The sequence below is a fragment of the Buteo buteo genome, chromosome 1 (assembly GCF_964188355.1).
Source record: "Buteo buteo chromosome 1, bButBut1.hap1.1, whole genome shotgun sequence".
Taxonomy (NCBI): domain Eukaryota; kingdom Metazoa; phylum Chordata; class Aves; order Accipitriformes; family Accipitridae; genus Buteo; species Buteo buteo.
In genome coordinates, this window is record NC_134171.1 from 77,707,056 (window position 1) to 77,729,084 (window position 22,029).

At 40.1% G+C, this 22,029-nt stretch overlaps 1 protein-coding gene across 1 annotated transcript in view; it reads right to left on the minus strand.

The window, feature by feature from the left end:
• The window catches only part of FAT4 (FAT atypical cadherin 4), a 149,739-nt gene that overhangs the window by 55,181 nt on the left and 72,529 nt on the right, over positions 1 to 22,029 (minus strand). Inside the window, exons 2-6 of the mRNA XM_075036840.1 lie at positions 16,657 to 16,788; positions 12,319 to 12,580; positions 9,424 to 9,774; positions 4,233 to 5,155; positions 3,286 to 3,460 (exon numbers count right to left, since the gene is read on the minus strand). Of these exons, the coding sequence (XP_074892941.1) occupies positions 3,286 to 3,460; positions 4,233 to 5,155; positions 9,424 to 9,774; positions 12,319 to 12,580; positions 16,657 to 16,788 (1,843 nt within the window). The remainder of the gene's footprint in view (positions 1 to 3,285; positions 3,461 to 4,232; positions 5,156 to 9,423; positions 9,775 to 12,318; positions 12,581 to 16,656; positions 16,789 to 22,029) is intronic.

Consider the following 22,029-nt stretch of genomic DNA (forward strand, 5'->3'; position numbering starts at 1 on the left):
ATGATAAACATAAGAAAAGTAAGAAATCCTCGATTATGTATAGGGAGATCAAGAAGACAACCAAAACCAAGCTGGGAATCCATCAGTTCTCATGTCTAAAGGCGCTTCTAAGCATGTGTTGTGTCTGCTCCCTTGAAAGAAAGGGAAGAGTTGGCATAGACTTCTATAGGAGCAGGATATCGTCTTTTAATGTTTTAAACCAGTCAGTGTAGCCTATAGAAATTGAGATGCAGATCCTAAGAAAAATGGGAAGTGGGTTGGATAGACAGAATTTTGCCCTTGATGTGCTACCCAGACATTTCCAGCGTTAACTGCATCTGGATGTCTACCATGATTTTTATCTGTAAAAAAACCCTAAATAGATGTACCATATATGGCAAGACTGTTGCTTGGGCTGCTAAAGACAATCCAAAAGACTGTTTATTGCAGCTAATAAAAGCCAAATTCAAAGTGCAAAGTATAATACCTTCCCCTTGATTTATTTTCAAAGATAATATGGATGTGGATAATTTCAGACAAGTCTGCTTTCTTCAACATTTTGGCAGGCACTGCTTTCCTACAGACGAGCACTACCTGTTTTGCATGTGTGTTTCTGGTTGAATTGTCTCTATGCGAAATCATTCTTTCTAAGCATTACCAAACAAATACAAACAAAAGACACTCTAAAGAAATAGTTACATTAGGCAAAGAGCTGGACAGGCCTGTTAGAGTTTCTTTTATAAACACTTAGCAGCTCCCCAAGAACATAATATTCAAACCACTTTTATTACCCATTTCAAGATTGTGTCATTGCCATCTTTCTGCTAGTACAGCCAGAACTACCCAATTTAATGAAGCAGGCACTTACTAGCAAAGGTCAGCGTGTTACCACCTGGATATCCATCACACACCCTTACTGATAGCTTTTGTAATGTTTTGTATATTTTAAAAACTGTTTTATTATTTAAAAATACATTCTTCTTCTGGTAAATTGCAACTCTTTTAGAAAGGCTTGCTCACATATTTTTCTAACTTATCTGCCAAATGTCTACAGAAGTACATGTGCATTCTATGTAAGATAATGTAATTTATAGCAATATAAAATTTGAGATGCAGCTCAACAGAAATGCCAAAGTCTGTAACTTGGTCCATTTGTTCCACATTATTATGACAAACATGGCTTTTTAAGAGGTCTCCAATGAATTATATGCCAGAGTGTTCTTTACCATCTAGACTGCTTGGACTTACTACGACTAATTCAAGCATAACAGGGATCCCCTAGAATTTCTTAAGTATGTAATATATTTAAAGTACTTAAAGTATCAATTATGACTACGGTCCACGTCTCGCTTCCATGAAATCAAGGGAAGTTCTGGCATTGACTTCTACTGAAGCTGGATACTTTCCTGTGATGTTTTAGTTTGGATAAATCATGACTAACATAGTTTTAAATGTATTCTTTGATGACATTAATTTAAAGCAAGTCTTCAGTCTAATCAGATGATGTTATCTAACATTATTCACCAGGCTGGTTGAAAACTATACCAAATCACACTAACCGTGGATTAGTCAGATTGTAAACTTAAACACAGTAGAACAGTTAAATTTAGCTTAAAGTTACTACTGAACATCTGCTTCTGAACACTTTTGTTAGTACCTTTTAACACTGATAGAAGGGAATAATAACTTGTGAGTTAGCTTTATAAGAACATAGCAAATTAAAAAACAAAACAGCTTCAAACAGTGTTTAATCAGCATAATACCTACATGTTTATACACAGTAACTAATAAAACATACTGCTGTTCTTGTCAGCCACTTACGGCAAAGGCCCCATACACACTTCATGTATTAAAGTCTCCCCCGGATTATCTGAAACTCTAACATCTCCCAACACAAATAAATATTTTCATTTGGTATGGTTGGGTAAATCTCCTGGATTTCATATTTTTTAGGAACCCAAGTCTAGGAGAAGATTGTGCTCTTGTCAGACTTTTGGCTGACACATGGTACTAGGCGTGGGGTACAGCTTGACTTCTTGCTCCTCTCCTTTTTCCAAGAAGGACAATAATTGTTGGCTGTGTGACACCCCTTATCAGTTCAGCCTTTGGGCATTTTGTATGTAGAGCTAGTAAGTTTTGTACAGGCCTAATTGACTCCTGCCAACTTGGACTGGGAGAGTAAACAGACATCAAGGATCTGCTTTCCCTCACATATCCAGCCTCAGCTTCTGAAGGAACATAAGGACGTTCGAGCCCAAGCAAGTTCAACTCACAAGTGAGCGCTTTGCGGCTACAGCGTAACGGAAAGCCAGTGTGAAAAATACAAAGCATACAGTATCTCTAGCCAAAGTACAAGACAAATAATACATCAAGTCCTAAAATTGTGTTTCTCAGCCTCAGCTGTGCTCAGACTGTGAAATACCTGAGCACTGCTGCAATAGGAAAATATAAGCCATAGATATTGTCACTGACACAAGATACTGAACACAATATGGCAGAAAACAAAATCGTACCCACATGTCAACAAGTTGGGTTTGCTTCTATTTTTATTATTAGAAAGTAAGAACAAGTTCTGCAGTAAATTAAATCCATCAGACCGTGGGGGACCGCAGATCAGTCCAGAATATGATGCAGGATGTCTTTGTTACTAATATTCATACCAAAATCTGAAACCATACTTTTGTGCTCGGACACCTCAAGTGAAAGTGTAATTAATCTTCATAACAAGAATTCATGTCCTGCTTTAAACTGAGGGAACTTGGAATACATTTGGGATTCTGGAGCATATGTATGACTGGATGCTGAGCAAAACAGAAAATTAAAATGTTGAAATGTAAATTTTCTTTACTTTTCAGGGGTAAGATTTCAGAAGGATTAATTGAGTAGTCCATAGCTGATTTCTGGCCATTGATTTGACCTGGCTGCACATTTCTGATGACAACATTATATTGGGTTTTATTACCATTTATATTGTTATTTTATTGCCATGCATGAGGCTTTTATGATCTAGGTAGGACCACTTACTACTGCAGGGCAAAAATCAACCTACCTAAATCTGTAGTGAATCCTACTAATAACAGACAACTAGACATAAGGATAAAAAAAATCCTGACTTCCAGAAACTGAACTCCCTTCGACAACAGGTAAGCCCGGGTCCACGCACAGAGGTCTAAACTGAACCTTGGGTACCAATCTCCACCCACTTAAAGTTTCAGACCATCATGAAAATATTTCTTTTCTATCCAGAACGCAATGTTTTCCAGAGATAATGAGATTTCACCAGAAGAGACTGCTCGTTTGCTTTACCTGAATCAGCAGCTGTGATCAGTAGTACGTACTGCTCCTTTGCCTCCCGGTCCAGGCTCTGCACCAAGCGCAGCTCTCCACTGGCTGAGAGAGTAAAGGCTCCTTCTTCATTTCCAGCCACCAGCACATAAGTAAGCTTGCTGTTTAGGCCTTGATCATCATCCCTTGCTACGACCTAAAAAAGCAATGCAAACAAGTGGGAAGATATATCAAGAATTGATGCGTGCAGGGTCTATAAAATTGTGTTGGGGTGGAGGAAATATTCTCTATGACAATAATCTAAATTTACAGAATGAATTAATCCAAATGCTTTAAGGGCTACTGTAAATTAGCTGTAATTGTAAAAACTACTTAACACAGTGGTGATGGATTTAAAAGCATAATTTGAAAATATTAAATAGTTGATTACTTATTTTTCTCAAGCGTAAATACAGTGAAGACTATGCTGGGGCTCAGTGAAAACCACAGATGATCTGGTATAGGCTGAGCTCTGTATCAAAGCAGGCATTGCATGTCCTGCTGGCTGAATCCATTTAGTGCTCTTTCAGTGTTAGGCACAGAGCCTCATCCCATGTAGGCAATGATCAGATTGAGAGATTTGTTGCATGAAAGTTGAGATTGAGATGAGAGAGAGAGCAAACTGTTAAAAGTCCCAGTGTATGTTAAAGTCCCAGTGTAGGCAGGAAGATAGGTAGGGAAAACACAAACAAAACTCCAAAGCAGAATATAAACTTTTGGTAAAAAACAAGCAAATAATCCTCCCACCCAAACAAACAAAAAGGAAAACAAGTCAACAACCACTGCATGTTAGATTAAAGCCAAGGGGCAATTCTTCAATTGTCTTGCATCTTTTTCATTTTGGAGGAAAGACACTATACATTAATACCATATATTGAGGCATGCTAATAATTGTAGGAGATACGTATTTATTTGCTGAATGTACTCACCTGAAGAATAACTTTTGGGAGCGTCTCTAAGTTCTCAGGGACATTCACAGAGTATGGAGAAAGTTCAAAAGTGGGAATATAATCATTGACATCCTTCAGAATAATACTGACTGTTGTGGTATCGGTCCTTGGGCTGCTCCCGCGGTCGGCCGACTGAACAGTCAGTGTATAGGAGGGCTTTTTCTCTCTGTCCAAAGGCTTGGCAACTGTTATCACCCCCGTCACAGAATCGATCCGAAACTCATTATTGGCATCTCCACTCACGATGGCGTAGCGGACCTGCCCGTTTGTACCTTCATCTCCATCCGTAGCAAACACCTGGATTAAATCCGTCCCTGTCAAAGTATTTTCCCCCACCTCTACTTTATAAAGCTTTTGGGCAAAAAGCGGGTTATTGTCATTAATGTCCAGGACTATAACCACCACATCTGTAGATGAAGAAAGGGATGGCTGGCCCTTGTCCGTGGCTACCACAGTCAAGGTGTAGTTGGACATGGCTTCTCTGTCGAGCTCCCCGGTGAGCCTCACTTCACCGTCAATAGTGCCAATGCTGAATTTGTTTCCCAGAGGCCGGAGCAGACTGTATTCGATGTAGCTGTTCGGACCACTGTCGGGATCGGTCGCCTGCGCTTTGAACACAATCGTATCTATCGGTGTGTTTTCCGGGATGTAGGTCAGCTTCGGGGAGATAAAACTTGGAGGGCTGTCGTTCACATCCAGCAGAATAATTGAAACTTGGGCTGTGCTTGTATACCTGGAGGCTGGGAGAGGGGCCATATCGTGGACTTGCACGACGAGGCTGTAGAAGGATTGGCTTTCCCGGTCCAAAGGCTGCCTGATGCTCAGCACCCCGCTGTTGTCGATGCCAAACTGCCCCGCGCTGTCCCCGGATGCGATGCTGAAGGAGAGCTGCGAGTTGGAGCCTGGTGGGGTGGGGAGAAGAAAGGTAGAGAACGTGACTTCATCCCACTGACCTAGATATAAATGTTTCTGGCCTCATTTCCTATGGAAATGAGGACTCTACGATCACGCTGCCTGTTTACCCTCCTCATCACCATTTTTGAATCCATCAGCTAATTTCAGCCAAGTTTCACGGTGGAACAGAAGCCTTTGAAATAATTATTTTCTGACAAGAGTTGAAGAGAGAGAGGGAAGGATGTTAATTGGAGCAGCCGCAGAGGGAACGGCTGGCAGAGCTCATCTCTGCATTTCATTCAGCAGGAGCTGCACAGCGGCAACATGGGTAATTTTTCCCCATCTACAATGGTGAGGGATAAAAGTTTCAAAGGCTTTTCCTTCAGAAACCAAGACTCAATAGTTCTGCTGCTCACTGAACAGCTGTTTCCCTCCATTCTCCCCAGTTCAACTAAGCAACATTATTACTAATGTAATTATTTGATCAATCCTTCCACCCAATTAAAAAAAAGCCACAACCAGAAACTCCCAAGCCTAGCTGGAGCAAGCCAAGAGTGAATACTGGGGAGAGGTATGCTTCCCATATACGGCATTGTATTCCAAAATATCAGATGAACAGCCGTCATCTTATGATCGAAACATAACTAGCAATTATGGTCAAGGGAGAGGTTTATAATTCTGGTAAGGGAAATGCATTCTGAATCTTGACAAGGCTGTGAAATGACCTTAAATACGCCATACAAGAAACAAATTTATGTTACTGCTTCAACTCTAGAGTTCACTCTAAACAACTAATTTTTGAGGACACTTAATTGAAACAAATCTCTCTCTCTCTCTCTTACTCCTACTTTAATTAATTTCAAAAATCCTCTTTTCTTGTTTTGGATCATAAAGACTGATTTAGGATTAGTAGATTAAGAGACCTTTTGCTACTAATTTACCCCTCAAACTTGCTTTTTCATTCAAAGAAACCAAGGTGTCTGCTTAAGTAGCTGATTACTTCACTGTGCGTTTTGTCATTTTTACTCAGAAGCTCTTTTCCCTCTGACTGAATTGCTTTGATAATAAAATTATTCCTGCATTAGATTTATTAATCTCTGCTGTTGATTACACTCAGACTTGGCAACTCTAGTCTTACTTGTCTTTCCCCCAGTGGCTACTCTAATTGGCATCTTTCCCTCTCTCCTCTTCTCTTGTAGGAACTGAATTATAAAATAAATAGAATCAAACATGAAAGACAAAATATTTTAATACAATTAAAGAAATTAATACATTTATATGCAGATATTAGTGTTTCTACATTACTTTGATCACAGTGAAGCACTGTGAAAGTTTAATGCTAGTCTGTTTTTTGTTCAGTTGTATTTTCAATGACTGATTATACGGATGAAAGTCTTCTGATTTCAGTAAACTACTTTCTGGCAATTCAAGATTTTTGTCAATTGACTTTGGAGATGGGTAGGAATTAGATCTTACAGAAGAAAATTACTTTAAAAATATTCTTCCCCCCCCCCAGTGTTTTATCTGGTGGTGTTTGTTCCTATAAAATTTACTGCTTATTCTTCTTTATCTCACCTCCATGTACCTTTTCATTCCTTGTCCTGTATTCTCATAGGTTTCAATGCTGCTAATAGAGTAAAGTGTGAAGCAGAAGGAAAGTTGCCTAAATACCAGTGGAGCCAGGACTGCCACTTAATGAGCTATTCCTTTTTAAACACAGCATGCCAGGCTGGCGTTGTGTGCCTCATCCATCCCCTCTCCCCAGGTTTGGAGCTGGACTTTTAGAGAGAATGTAGGGGCATCCTCTTTGCTGAGCTTTGGGTTTATTTAATCTGAGGGTTAATCTGATAAAACTCTGAGTCAGAGCTCAGACATGGAGCCACCAATTTCAAGATGATGCTCTTTTAAGGGTCTTGTTTCTATTTTTATTTATTTACTAATGAGGCAAATAAAAAAAAATCCTACTCCCCTCCCCCCATTCTGTAAATACCTGCAGGGTCTAACTGGGAAATCCCACTGTTTTTTGCCTGGAGGAATATCTTGCTATACTTTTTAACAAATAGACAAGTGTGTGCTTTGCCCTGAGATTTTTCCTGTTAATTTGATGTGGAAAAAATTAAAATCTGAATCTCAGAATGAATGTGTTTAAGGAAACTGAGTTCTTTATTGCTTTAACTAAGAGCAGTAGCTGATATTTACTGCGCATCTGTATAAGAAACTGTCCAAGCTGAGATAAACAGCTACTGTTTCCCAAGGAGTGTGTCGAACAAGAAAACGAAAACGGGAGCAGTTTCACTATCACCACGGTTTTGTCTTTTATCAGTGTTTATCCTAAAACAACAGGCATACCTCATTATAAAACAATGTCTTCTTGGAGCTCCTTCAAATTATGGGATCATATAACATGCATAATCAACGAAATTACATTTGTGTCCATTGAGTGCGTTATCTATGAGACACATGCAGGGAAGTATAGTACTAGCTATTTCTGTACTCTAGATAAATATAAGCTGACACAGGATAACAAGTTTGGGCTTGAAACAGAAACACCAATATATCATAACATTTGCTGAAGTTACAGTCCTATGGGGGAACTCAACCTGGCATGCTCTTGGAATGAAGTTTCTGCCCTATTAATTTTAAATCCAGCCTGTTAGAAAAGTAAGTGCGCCAGAAAATATAAAAGGCAAGATATCTGACTTCTTATTGCATTGCTCCTCAAATACTCAGTTGCTTCCTTGATAATTGAGTGCATGATGAATGTAAAATGATACATCAGTGCTATGACATACTTCATGTCCACTGCGTGCAGATGGAAATTAACGTATGAGGTGCGAGAGAAAAGGAAAACAGACCCATAATGGTTAAGTGAAATTAATTTCCAAAAAGATTTGAAACCAAGCATTGTACTCCTAACAGGAAAATAAGAGGAGATAGATTAGACAAAAACCCATTTATCTACAGGTCTGAGGGAATAACCCCTTCCCGGGATATGCATGATGCAAGCACAAGTTCATCCTCCAACTTATGGTTAGTTTACATAAAATAAAAGCTTTAACAAGAGCGGTGAAAGAGATATTCATGCAAGAATAGCCAATATCATCAAGTTATAATTTCTGACTTGTTGGCTTATCTTATGGAATCTCTTCTTGCTCACATTCTCAGTTTGATCTCAAAACCAGTTGCACAATTTGTACCATGGAAAGTTCTATCCATCAACACAAAATTTATGTTCCCACAAAAATGTTTGGAGTTCAACAGCTCAGCATTTCCTGAGGAAAAACTGTTTTACTGAATAATCTTCATCAGCTCAGTCATTTTACATGCATAAACTGGGATTCCTCGAAGCATGTAGGTGCTTTGTGCTTGAAGCACACATTTCAGCGTAAGACATTTCTACAGGCTTTGCTGAGCCAGTGCCAAGTTGAGAGGAGACAAGGTTGCTTAACATGTCACAAAAATAACCTTCACCTGTAAAGTCACTATGAGTGTTATGAATCATTTTGTATCAAGTCACACTGACAAATGTCTGTGGACACTTAAGAAAATGCAGTATGCTATGCAATGATTTTTATATATTTTATGGCCATATTCTACAATTATTCTTGCTTGGACATAAACTGTATGGCAAAATGGTTAAGCAAGCTATAAAGATTGCATCTTTTACACTCCAGTACATTAATACCTTCTAGATGCCATAAATAATCCCAAGATTAAAGCTTATTTTAATGAGAAATTTTCCCATGATCTCTTTTAATCAGTTTTTTAACCTCCACTATCAATACCCTATAGATCACAATTCTCTTCAGGATCCACTTGGAAGTTACAGTACATTTGATTGCAGATGATGTCTCATATTGCCAGAACCTTATTTAGAATACATTATAAACTTAAAAAAAAATAATCTGAAAGAACACTTAGGTCTAATTTAAATGTGCAACCTAAGCACCAGGGGAGAAATCATAGTGTTCAACGGCTGTAATGTGCTCTAGGTAAAATACAGCTCTGCAACTCATTTCTGCAACAGCAGTTAAAAGCAGTATTTGACTGTATTTTTAAATTATCACAAATAAAAATAAGGAAGAAACCACCCACTTAAACCTACTGTGAAATATGTGAAAAATAACTTCTACTTACGCAGCATGCAGTGAATTTAAGCATATGATGGCATCCTAGGGATAGCCCTAATTTGCCCTTTCTGCTAGGTCTTCTAATATGTTGCTAAGACGAAATACGTACTTATCGTCAGAGGTACAGAATAGGAGGAAATGCGTACCATCATCCGCATCAGTGACGCTGAAGTTGAGAATAGCGGATCCTGGAGACAGGTTCTCCATCAAAGACGTGCTGTACGAGGTCGTGCTGAACACTGGCGGGTTATCGTTGATGTCCAATATATTGAAGTACACTCTGATGGTGGTAAATTGGCCTCCCCCATCTTCCGCGCGGACGGTAAGAATGTAATACTGCTGTGCTTCGTAGTCCAGCGCGCGCGTCAGGTTGAAGACTCCCGTAACGGGGTTCAGGAAGAAGATACCCTCTTCATCATCTTCACTTACGGTGTATGTGATTTCCCCGTTGATACCGGAGTCGTCATCAGTGGCTAGAATGGCTGCCACTAAGGAACCTGCACAGCACGACAGGACAGCAAAATCAGTCACTTGCAAAAGGCAGCTCACTCGTGTGGTCAGAGCCAGCTCATCATCAAGCAGCTCTGTAGAATAAGAGGTATCCTCCAGTAGAAATTCAAGCTTCAATATTATATGACTAACTACAAGGAAAGGTTTTTCAAAGCTGAAAGGAACAGTATTCAGTATGTTTATTTTAAAGGGCTACTAAAAAAACCCAAGAAATGGCCAGGAATATTTGGTTTTATCTTTAAACGGGAACATGTCCAGATTAGATACCAACTGGGGCAAAAATACCTTTTCTCCTGCTAGGTATTTTCTTTCTATGACTCAAAGGACCCTCTTCTCCCCGCAGACAAGTACGAGTTCTGCAACCTTCTAGATATTTCTTTCTAAATGCCAAAACTGAAATGTCAGTACATACCAAATATCCCAGCTCCACTTTTTGAAAAAGTGCCTTCGCAGGGTAACTGCGGTTAGAAAACTAGAAACCTTATAGGGGTCCGCTCTTCACTGTTTTCTGAAATTCAACTCCTTGTGAATTTGTGCCATTGTTTTCATTTCTGCATAGCTGTGTTCGCACGACTGACCTATCTTACTAAAGTTTGGAAATTAAGTGCCACTTTTTAGTATTTCGAACACTAATTATAATTAAGATCAGCTCATTTCCAAGAAAATAAATCAGCTAATTTCTTTTCCATGGAGCCAGATGAATTCCATGCGTTGCAGCACAGTTAACTATTTTCGAGCAACGTGACAATGAAAATCAGAATGAAGAATAGGAAGCTACAACTTCCCTTAATCCATCTGAATATGCTGGTATCATTTATATCCATTTGATTACCTCACACTTTAACATTTCTGATGGCGCGTTAATTGGTGAAAAGGGCTGTCCCGAAGCTGGAGGGGATTATCAGCCCTCTGGCAAGTTTGCAGCACAGGAGGCTCAGGGAAGCTCAGCAAAGAGCCTTGCTGAGGCCCAGGGAAGGTACAATTCCCAATCTCAGCTGCCAGACTGCAGGGGGAATGGGGATTACTCTCTCGGATAGAAAGCAGAGCCCCGAAGGGGAAACCTTGCAGTGCTTTACCTCTGGATGAGCCTGCCAGCTGCTCCGGGACTGCTGGAGAGCAGAACAGGAGAAGCTGCAGCATTTCAAGTACAAAATCAGCCTGTTTCTTCCTTTGGCATCCATCACTGCTGAGCTGGGTATAGGGCACAAATGTACACCCCATCAATGATCGAAGAGAGAAACATCATCTTAACATGGAGGGAATTATGCTCCCTATTTCCAGGGTTATTCCTGCTAAAACAGACCAAGCCTCAGGACTCTGAGTGACAAGAGAGAAGAGCATAGCTGGGGATTGGCAACCAAGCCGCCCCATGCTACATAGATGCCTCAGTTACTTCCAGATCAGATTCCTGAGGCACAGCTGATAGCACTATAATCCTTTAATGCAAAACATCACTGAATTTTGGGACTCTGACTGTGGGACAGAGTGCAAAAGTTGGAGGCATGGGGGTAATCTTGGTTATCCCAACCTGAGCCTCCCATGCTTATAAGTCAAAGCCCTAATAAAAATCACCATGTCATTTGCGTCTGTTTTGTTTATTCATGTTTTAAAACAAGCTTCTTAGATGCTTAAGTTACTAATACTGGCAGATACTGCTTTTATATTAGCAGTCTGTATAAAATACTGGAAACTTTGTATTGCAAGTAATATTCATTTCTCATCTGGAGACATATAATATAGCACAGTTTTTGAAAACTATTTTTTGGTCTAAATATTTTCTAGCTTATGACCTAACTTTTAAATGTCAAAACACTCTCGCATAGGAAACAAGCTTTAAAAGAAGAAAACAACAACTTTAGAGGTTGGTGATCATATTTAGGAGCAAGAATTAACTATCTAAAGGTTAGATTTTCTACAAAAACCTTGTCAAAAACAGAAGTCAAAGACAAGATCAAGGAAATATGATGTTAGGGTTAGTAACTGAGCACATGCAGGGAATATTATTAAGGAATTGGTGTATTACTGGCTGCTCAATGGTCACCCATTTTGTGATCCTACGCTTGATGAATTAAGTACTGTAAGTCACATTCACTGAAGATGGCTCACTAAATCAATACTAGCATCACCATTACATCTTCATGATAGGTTATACTGTTTGTATCCTGTAAGTTGCTCTCCTACTACTTTTTTGTTTGCTGTTTTTTAAGTAGTCGCACTCAGAGGCTTCCATTGGGATACAGGCATAATTCCTGTTCTGCATCTAGGATTTATCTAAGTGGTAACCATTTCTCTATTTCCCATTGAAAAGAAATTTGACCTCACTAGTGATACAGGTTTCCTAGCAAGCAGACTTTCAGTATGATGTGATTCCCTCCATTTCTCCACCCCATCCGATAGATGCCTTCAGCATCTTCTGTCTCCTGGCCAAGTCAGACAGGTCTGCTATTCGCCCCCTCACCCCCCGACTTCAAGTCCCTGTGGATTGACAAAAAGAAAAATATCAGTCAATTTTAGGGCCATTTTCTATTTACCTGGAGTGGCATCTTCCGGGACGTCGAAGGAATACACTGGCTTGGAGAATTTGGGGATATGGTCATTAACATCGCTAACCGTGATGTTTATTCTCATGTCTGAGGACTGCAGGCCGTCATCAGCACGAACCAGCAAGGAGTACTTGGAGCGGCGCTCCCGGTCCAGGCGCTTGGTGGCTATCAGGTCTCCTGACTCGGGGTCAATGTGGAAGCTATCATCTGCACCGCTGATAATAGTGTATGTGACGAGGGCATTGGCTCCCTAAGTAAAAACAGAAGTGGTCAAATCAAGTTATTTGCCAGGAAAACCACATCATAATTTTCAGTAAGACAAGAATTGTTCCAGTAACTGCACTTGGCGAATATTTTTCAGACCAGTTTCCTTTAATAAACAGCCTTCCTGCCCAGTCCCTGCTTCAGACCCCAGTAAAGATGCATACGCACACAGTTTTTATTTATGAGTCGTGAAATGACGAGATTACCCTGATACTTTTTGGTCCGCTGTTCATAAAAGGATCGCATCCAGTCAATACCATAAAGCTCTGATACCGGTTTTAATTTCAAGCCAGCATCACTGAGCAGTGTTAACATCTTCCCTCTTAACAGGGATCAGTGTTTATTCTTCTCGTTTAATGTTCAAAGGTTAAATTAAATTCCTGCCAGTGGGATCAGCTCTGCCTTTCTCGCTCTCTGGAGGTGGGATGGAGGGAGGAGGAGAGGGAGGGATGTAAAGAGGGATGACCAGGGGCAGCCACACGGCTGCTCCACCAGCCAGCAGGCAAGAGCTGCAGCTCCCAGTCAGGGTAAACTCAAGGGAGCTGTGCTTGCCCCTCAAAGGCCAGTTTCGACATGGAAATACATTTACCCCTGTAAATAAACAGCCCTGAAGTGACAAATCATGTGTCATTAAAATCACAGTTCTGATCTCTTGGGTTGTGCTGGAAATCAAATGCATTTGCTTTTGGGTCAAACAAAGTAACTCATTCGTCCTTGGAAAAAAATTATTTATATGGACTTTAAGCATTTTGGTTAAAAGGAAAATTAAAGAAAAGTAATGTTACATAGAAAAAAAATTATTGCTTTTTTTCTTTTTCTTCCCCTTAAAGGTTGAAATTAAAACTTAGGAAAAAAAAAAGGAAACTTCCATTCACAAGATATTGACACAGTGCATTTTGCCTCAGCCCTGCCCTGTCACAAACACTAAGAAAAGTCACTTGCATCCCATCTGTATCATTGATTATTAACAAGAAAATTGATCTGCCTTACAGGTCCTAGCTCTGAGGAGTACTGAGGTTTCCTAGAAAAAGTGATGCTCTTTTTTCATCCACCTCCTGGGGATGGGTTGTGCAGTGTGATGCTGCAGCCAGAGGGTGGTCCAGGGGATATAAGCGGCTGGCTAGAGCGCTCAGCACCACCTTGGGTGACATTTTCCCCAAAAGCCAGTACTCAGCTCTAAATTTTGCTTCTTAGCAGACTGACATTTGTCTTCAAGGGAAAACAGAAAGAGATCTAAGATTCTGCGGTCACGTCCTTCTTTTTCCAAGACAGGTTTAAGGGCACTGAAGGTTTGGTAACCTCCAGCATCAGATACAGGTACCTATACCCCACGTGCTGACTATGCCTGGCAATGCGTTTTGCTGGGCGAGCAGATATTTACCATGCCCTCCCCTGGTGCCACGCCAGAGCTTAGTTTTCACAGCTGAAACCTGCCACTGGCACGCGACTGGCACTTCTGCGGTGAACAACAGATCAAAGAGATCAGGGAGAAAGAAATTCTACAGCTGTTTCAAACACTCTTGCCTAAAAAAGCAAATTAACAGAAATAAACATCCACTCGTATTTGTGAAATGAGAGACAAGCGTTTGTTACCTGACCTTACGAGTGCCTCATGCCAAACTTTTTCTCTGGGGTGTTGTTTCAAAGAGTCAGACTGAGCTAACTGATAAAATGAAATTTAGAAAGAAAACAAGATTTTACATGTGCCCAGCCCTGAAGAGCTGCATGCAGTGCTTCAGCGTACATAGCATCTGTGTGCTCAGGTGTACCTGGGGAACGTCACATGCCTTCCTCCAATTGTGCGGCTTAGCAAAAACATCTGATGAGACTTTACGATTTCAGAGGTGACCACATTCTTCTATGCTTGTTGGACTAGCCAGCCTCCTCCTAATGGAGCACAGCTAAAACTGCAGCTATGTGTGATACTGATTTAATCAAACTTTATGTGAGTTAGGTGAGAAGGAAACCAAAATACAGGTATGTAAAACCTCTTAAAAACCTCTACAGAAATTTCCCATTGACAACTGAATTTAAAAAGTTGCCAAGTGCTAGAAGCTGTTGTAATTGTCAAAGCCTTTTGCACCACTTAGCACCTAGAGAATGTCTTCACATCTCCTCTCAGATCTCTACAATGTCCTGTATAACAGACATTATAACAGACAAGGGTTTGAAATTTGCTGCCTTCCTACTACCATTTTAAAATATTTGTAAGAGGCGTTCTGGTACACCACTCAGCTATGAGTTTTAAGGGTTCTGTCCCTTACCCTTTTGAAGCTAAAACTTTGATTCTGAAAGCATCTGTGCAGGTAGCAAAGGCAGCATGCCATTTTACTGAGCTGCCTGTATGGGTTGCATGTGCAAAGAAAGAAGCCAGAAAAGTGTAGTGTTGCAGGAATATTATATAAAAACCAAGGAGCATTCGCTGTGCCCTCAACTTCAAAGCGGGGGGGGGGGGGGGGGGGGGGGGAAGGTAAGTATCTTGACCTGAAACTGCATATTGCTAAAAAAAACTTGGACTCTTTGAAAGGGTTTGAGTTACAAATGTTCTGGTAGGGAAACTGAAAACATCCCCTTTTATAAAAAGATTGACTGATTTCTGTCTAAGGTAACAAATCAATTCCCACTGGATGGAGTGCTTCAGAATGGATAACATATTAGGTGTAGTTTAGGAATGGTCAAAAAGAGGCTGGAGCACAATATATAGCTAAAATCTTAGATACCTGTTTGCCATATCACAGCAGAGAGTGTTAGTTCAATATTTACTTCTTCCTAATCTGAAGAAAACAGCTGGAATTTTTATTACGGATATGCACCTTTCCAAAATCCTATTTTTTGTCTGTATGTCAGGCTGCTACCAGAAAATAAAAGGAAGAACAAAAAGTTCATAATCACATTCGTACCATTCCTGGGGGTGTTCCAGTCATTCCCTCCGCAGTAGTAAGATTAAGTACGTCAATTAACAATCACAGGATGACTAACCAAGCCAACACAAAAAAGGCCAGAAATAAAATTCTCTTGAGGAGGTTGAGTTACCTTATTATTTGAATGCAAGAATTGCTCGTTGCTGTCAAGTGTAACCCTATATTTTAATGACAACACAAACTTCTTTGCACGCTCATATTGACTTTTTAGGCCTTTCCCCAGTGGAAAGAATCAGTTCAGGTGAATGAAACAATATGGTTAACATTCTCATAGCTTACATCCAAAAGAAATGAATACATCAAGTTATATGTGGATATATTTGCCTGACACATACAATAAGACTGCAATACCCCTCACTAAGCTGACTCGCCAACTGCTTAACATCAGTTGCTCAAAGGCTTTTGCTAGTTTCTTAACAGCTCCTTAGTTGCAGCGTCCTCACAGTAATGAATCTAAGCGGGCAAAACCATTTTGCAAACAGGTTCACATACAGAGGACGTATTTTAGCATTAATTTTTTCCCCTCTTTTGGGTGAAATAAAACCATCTTTCGGAAAGGATTATACTGATATTAAGTAGTTCTAGTCAAAGGGCAAGCAGGCATTATCAAAAGTTTTCTTGTTCTCCAAGGCTTGTCTCACATTAATTTTACTGCACACCTTGAAATTGGGCTCCACTACAACATCTCTGCTTCAAAGTTAGTTTAAATCTCAAGCTGTGGTCTTAAACTGAATGTCAGTAAATCTTTATCACAAGCTGGGCAGTCCAGCACCTTCGCCAAGTCATCAGGTATGGTGTATGATAAGACTGATAATAACAAGACCCTCTAAACCCAAAATGTGGGGCTTATTTTGCCATTAATGGAACCAGTCATTAAGAGATGTCAGGAAAACATTAACTCATTATATACAATCCAGTGAGCAGCCTTCAAGTAACAGAGTATTTGTCTCACTTGCTCATATGTTTGCCTCTTTGTGACTCCATGATACTGAACACAGTTTTGTGAATGGGCCAAACACAGTTTAAAGCATGACCGTGACAACTCCCAGGGCCAAGCTCTTATGAAGGGAACAGATAAAAACACGTATTTCCAGAACAGCATTTTTAGTACAGATATTCAAATATGAAACCATGCTCCTACCTCATCAGCATCCATGGCTGTCAGCTGCAATATTTTCGATCCATCTCCTATATTCTCTTCTACAGTCAGATCAAGCATATCTGTGGGGAATACTGGTGGGTTGTCATTGATATCCTGAAGTGTTATTTCCACCTGTAAAAAGCAGCAATAAGAAAAAGTTGTGTGAGTACTGTGAGTTAGACGCTGATTGGACCTGAATGTTACAAATCACATAATTTTGAGAGAAATCAGGTAAATTGTTCTTAATCACATGAATTAGAACATTCCCAAATCACACCAACAGCAGGAAAAGCCCCTCCGGATATTAAAATTCCACATTGTTATAAAATACTTGTAGGAAAGCCTCTAACATAAATAAAGTTAATTTGACTTGTTGATAGCAGCTGATTTTAAATGGTCCTAGCCCAGTTTATATTGGAAAAGATCCACTGATAGACTGTCACTGTAATCCTCAAAGTCGGCCCCTGGAGGATAGCTGCCAAGTCCCGGGGCAGGAGATCATTCAACCATTAAATGCTGCCTGACATAAAGATGAGGTGGTGTAAAATTCTCTCTGAAATGTTTATATATTGGCAACTCTCCGTTCTGAGAGAGGAAAAAACACCCTTGCACTTTATATTTTAAAAAAAATAAATCTGTTTTTCTCTCTCTCAAAGCTCTCCTCTAATTGCAAACATAAATGTTACTTTAGAGCACCCACTAGCATCTACTCTCCTTGCCTACGCACACCTAAACAAATGTTCTTTTCACATGCAGTATTTGTATGCTCTTCCAAGTAGTAATGATAGTTCCTGAAAGGTTGTTGTGTGTTCTTTATTCCTAGTTTTTCATAAGCAAGATTGCTGCCCTGCTGATGTTAATTCAAAAAGCTGCAGAGCTCCATTTTCCCTTGTTGCCGGGTACGGCATGTAATATTCCAAAAAAAGAAAGAAAGAAAGAGAAAACACAGCTGTTTTACATTTATAATGGAAAAAAAGGCTTGTTTTGAACCCAAAATATTAAACGGCCACCAAACTCTGAAGACTCACTAACAAGAAAACTGAGTAGCTGAATGAAGTCTGTCTTTATTGCTCAAGAAATAGAGAAAGGTAGATAGGGTTGTTGCACAGGAAGGGAGGCAAAGGTATGGATGACTTAAGGAAGATACCTAGACTGACAGACAAAATATTATTTATACCTGCCATGCTACTATCCACAAGGGATCTCCCCGCACTTAGTTGAAAATACATGGGTTAGGCTCCTCCGGATATAACCAACGCAGACATTTCTGGTGATCTCAAGTGTATGATTTCTACTATTTCTAGTCACCTGCCGTAATATTTTCTTTTTTCATTCTGTTTTCATACAGAGCACCAATTGCCAAGCCATTCTGCCTTGATCACCAGGATGATCCCAAAGTTAAGCACTTTAGTGACAGAGGCTTGGCAGTCCCCGCAGGACAACTGAGTCACCCGGGCTCACTTGCTGCATCTTTCCCCGAGCTCTCAGTGGCTGCACCCTAGGGTCATCGGTCCTCTGTGGGCTTCCTGAGACCACATCCTGAAGGATGCTCCATCCTTCTGTCCTCCCAAAGGCAACTGTTTCAGAAAACCTAACATTTCCACCAGTGCTAGACTTCGTGATGGAACAGATTTGGTGTGTTGTGCTACTGTCCTTCATCAAAGACCCTGAAAATATAAATTGCTGTAGACACGTAAATAGTCTGAGAGTATATTTGATCCTAACACACCATCTCTTCTGCTGCAGAGGACATTTCTAATGCAGAGAAGGCTGCAAGGAGCTCAGCTGCTTCCCTGATAAGCATTTTTCCTCCAACAGGATTTCTTCAGAGGGTGGAGAGATCTAGACCATTATGAGCATTATGGCTACATTGGTCTCTGGTCAGTATATATGCCATACAGGGAGACCCCTTCCACCTGGGGAACTAAGCCATCCTCACTCACCTCAAGTAAGTCAGCTTTTTTCTTTTCTTTTTTTTTTTTTTTTCAGTTTGTGTTTGGTATTTATGCCCACAGTAGCTTACTGTTACTGTCAGCCTGCCAGAACTTTTCCGCAGCATCAGAGAGAACTGAAGTGTCTTTAAACCCAGGAAATATTACATTAATATTATATATATATGCGCTGGAAGTGCAGACAAAACACTGGTCCTATAGGCCCTGCATGGCCTTTTAGAGAAGGCCATTATTTATTTATACCATATTTAATTCCTTTGACCATTCACAAATGGTACATAAAACACTTCATGGCCTGAGACAGATTAAACCAGGAGGTTTTATCATCAAATTTAAATCCCTGACAACAGAAGCACAAGAAGCGCTGACCAGAGCATCACAAGCAATGATTCGACAACTAAGCAACCAGACACAAACTTTCAGAGAATAAAACAGCCCATGTTGGTTTTCAGGGTGACTGCTGCATCTGGGCGACAATTAATCACAGAAATGGGAGAGATGCAGTAGAAATGACAGACAAAGGATTTTGCCAGCTATCCCTGCCAAGCAGGTCCAGCCCCCTGGACCAGCACAGCAAACTTATGCTTTTCTGCTCAAAGTATAGCATTTCCCCAGATATGGTAAAGCAGCTGCACAGCTCTGCAATTTATTTATTCATACCATATATGTCACGCACAGCTAATGTTTCACCTGCAGGTGACATTTCACCACCGGAACCCTTTTTCATGATGAGAGATTGCCCTTTGTAAAAATCCTATGAATAATATATGACAACTTGTGGGGTTTTGGGTTAGGACCTGTGCATTGCCTACAGCTTGCATAATGTAAAATAGTCAGAATCCAAGAATACAGATGGCTAAGGTTTGTGACAAAAAATAAATTAATTCTGGAGATTCCGGAGAACTGGAAAAAAATGAGAAGAATAATAGATGAAGTAATTTTATCCTGAAAAATCAGCTCACAGGTAAACAAAGACACTGTTTTTTATACTGAAGACATGCTTTAGGTGGTGGAAAAATAAGAAATTCTCCAATAAGAAAGAGAAATTTTTAGAAAGATACCATAATATTTTTCAAGATCGTTTACACCATGATTTACTATTTATCCACAGGGCTTAGATAATGCATATTGCTTCATAATTCACTGTTGGCTAAGTCTAATTAGCAACCCTGCGTCGAGCTATTTTTTTACTTCTGCTATAATTTATTTATTACTTCAGCTTACACACAGTACTGCAAACCTAAGGAATAAGATCCTGGGATGTGCGCATTTGCAGAAATTTCTCTCAAGTAATACATCTCTGAGGAAGACTTGAGAAAAATCTTCACATTTGCCCCAAAACAAGAGAGCCTGTGAAGTTTTACGCCAAAGGCCTCATTTAAGAAAGTATACATCCTGAACGAGTTCAGGTGTAAATTGCATGTCCAGTCTTCTATTCAGGAGTTCAGAAATTAATTTCACTTTGAAATTATTTCAGAAGTTCCGACCCCAAGCAGAAGCTCCTAGGACAACCACAACCACAAAGTCTTTCATTGCCCCAGGGCACTGGAAGATTTCAGCATGTCTTATCACAGCTTTACTGGGGAGGAAAAAGAAAAAAATCCACAAAGCTTCAAATCAAACATCTCAACTAAATCTCTTCCCAACCAACTGCCTCTATCTTTCTAATCCCACACTACATTTGCATAAAGATATCAATGTGTGTCACTCGGATTCTTGAAATACACAGTTTGATTAATATCATATGCTACCAATTAATAATTATGTGCAGTTCTGCCTCAGACTTAATGAAGGCAAGACAAGGTGGTCATGGCAGTATTACCGGTTGTCGGTACCACGGGCATCATGTTTGAAAGGGTCTACAGAAGGCTTGCTGTGCCCTCAGCTTGCACCAATGGCAAAACACCCACCAGCGACAACAGCGACTACAAGAATAAACACCTAGGAAACCAAAGGCCTCAAAACCTGAAATACGCCACAGCAATTAAAAAAGGGAGTGTAAGGGATTTGTCTGAACCTTGGTCCGTGGAACAGGAAGGAACCATTAGGTGACAACATCTGTACGACCGTGGGTAGCAACATGCCCAGGCTACACGGAAAGTGATAACCACCACCCCCTTCTCCAAATCTATCCAACATGGGGAATATTCTTGCCTGACCTCAAACCCGTCAGCCAATGTGACTCTAGGATGCAAGCCAGAGACACGAACCAGTCACCTGAGAGCACTCCTTGGACCGCTCAAAGTACTGCACTATGGCCAGTCTCCAACCCAAAACTTTCGCAACTTTCCACCTGACAAATCCTTGACTCCCATTTGTATCGACTGTACCTTTAATATAGGACCCAAAACTTCTTACTGTCAATCACAGGACTCAAGTATAATAAAATACAGCAGCAGCAAAGGTAGTGAAGTGTGTTTGCCCACACGTGTGCGCCTTTTAATTCTCTAAATTGCTCTCTCCGGTGGTCCAGGCACTGATGTGGGCTTGCTCTTCTGCACAGCTTTGAATTTCTGCAGAAGCCATGGGACCATAAATAGTCACAGACACTTCTAAATCTGTTAAGACTGTGATGGAAAACTGATGAATATATTCAAAATATTGCCTTGCTTTATTTATTCAAGGGGAAATGAAAAAAATCAGAAAGCTTTGTTCTATCCATGTGCATGTGTGTGTAAATCTCTACAAAATTACTCTACTTTTGTACAAATTCCAGTATAATGTTTTTCCCTCACATGTTTAATGCATCTAGAAAAAAGACTGAAAATTAAAGCTTTCCCTCACAGTTTATTCTGCAGAAAAATACATGCTGCTTATTTTCTATGCCTTGGAAAATAAACACAATAATTTTACATAACAATTTCGATGCAAACTATCTTTGGGTGGTTTTTTTGGTTGCGTTCATTTGTGGGGGTTTTTTTTATGTTCAATTCAACCTACATGAAACTAAGATGCAAAAATACAAACATACAACAAACCACAGAATTAGCAAAAGTAGTGAGTCAAACAATACCACAAATTTCCCCATGTCTGAATCAAATTTTTCATTCTGCAGGCTTAGTAACTTTCTCACAATAATGCCATGCCCCTGCCATTATTACAGATGGTCAACTCATCCTCATCTGTGACAATCTGATTGCTGCAGCCTGCTGTCACGGACATTTTCAAAGCAGAGGAAGTATTAATTACCTTGATCTTGTTAAGATTATTATTTGCTGCTCAAATTAGCCTGTTGTGTTTTTTCTCCACAAACAAATTCAGAACAGATTGAGGCAGGGCAGCACTCGCCTCAAACAGTTTTGCCTCAATTTACCTTAAAAGTAGATCTAAGAAAAATAAGAATTCTTTTCTCCATTCAGACAAGCCTCAGGTCTTAACAGATATAAGGAATCATACCAGGACCTCACTTGGTAAAGCATAC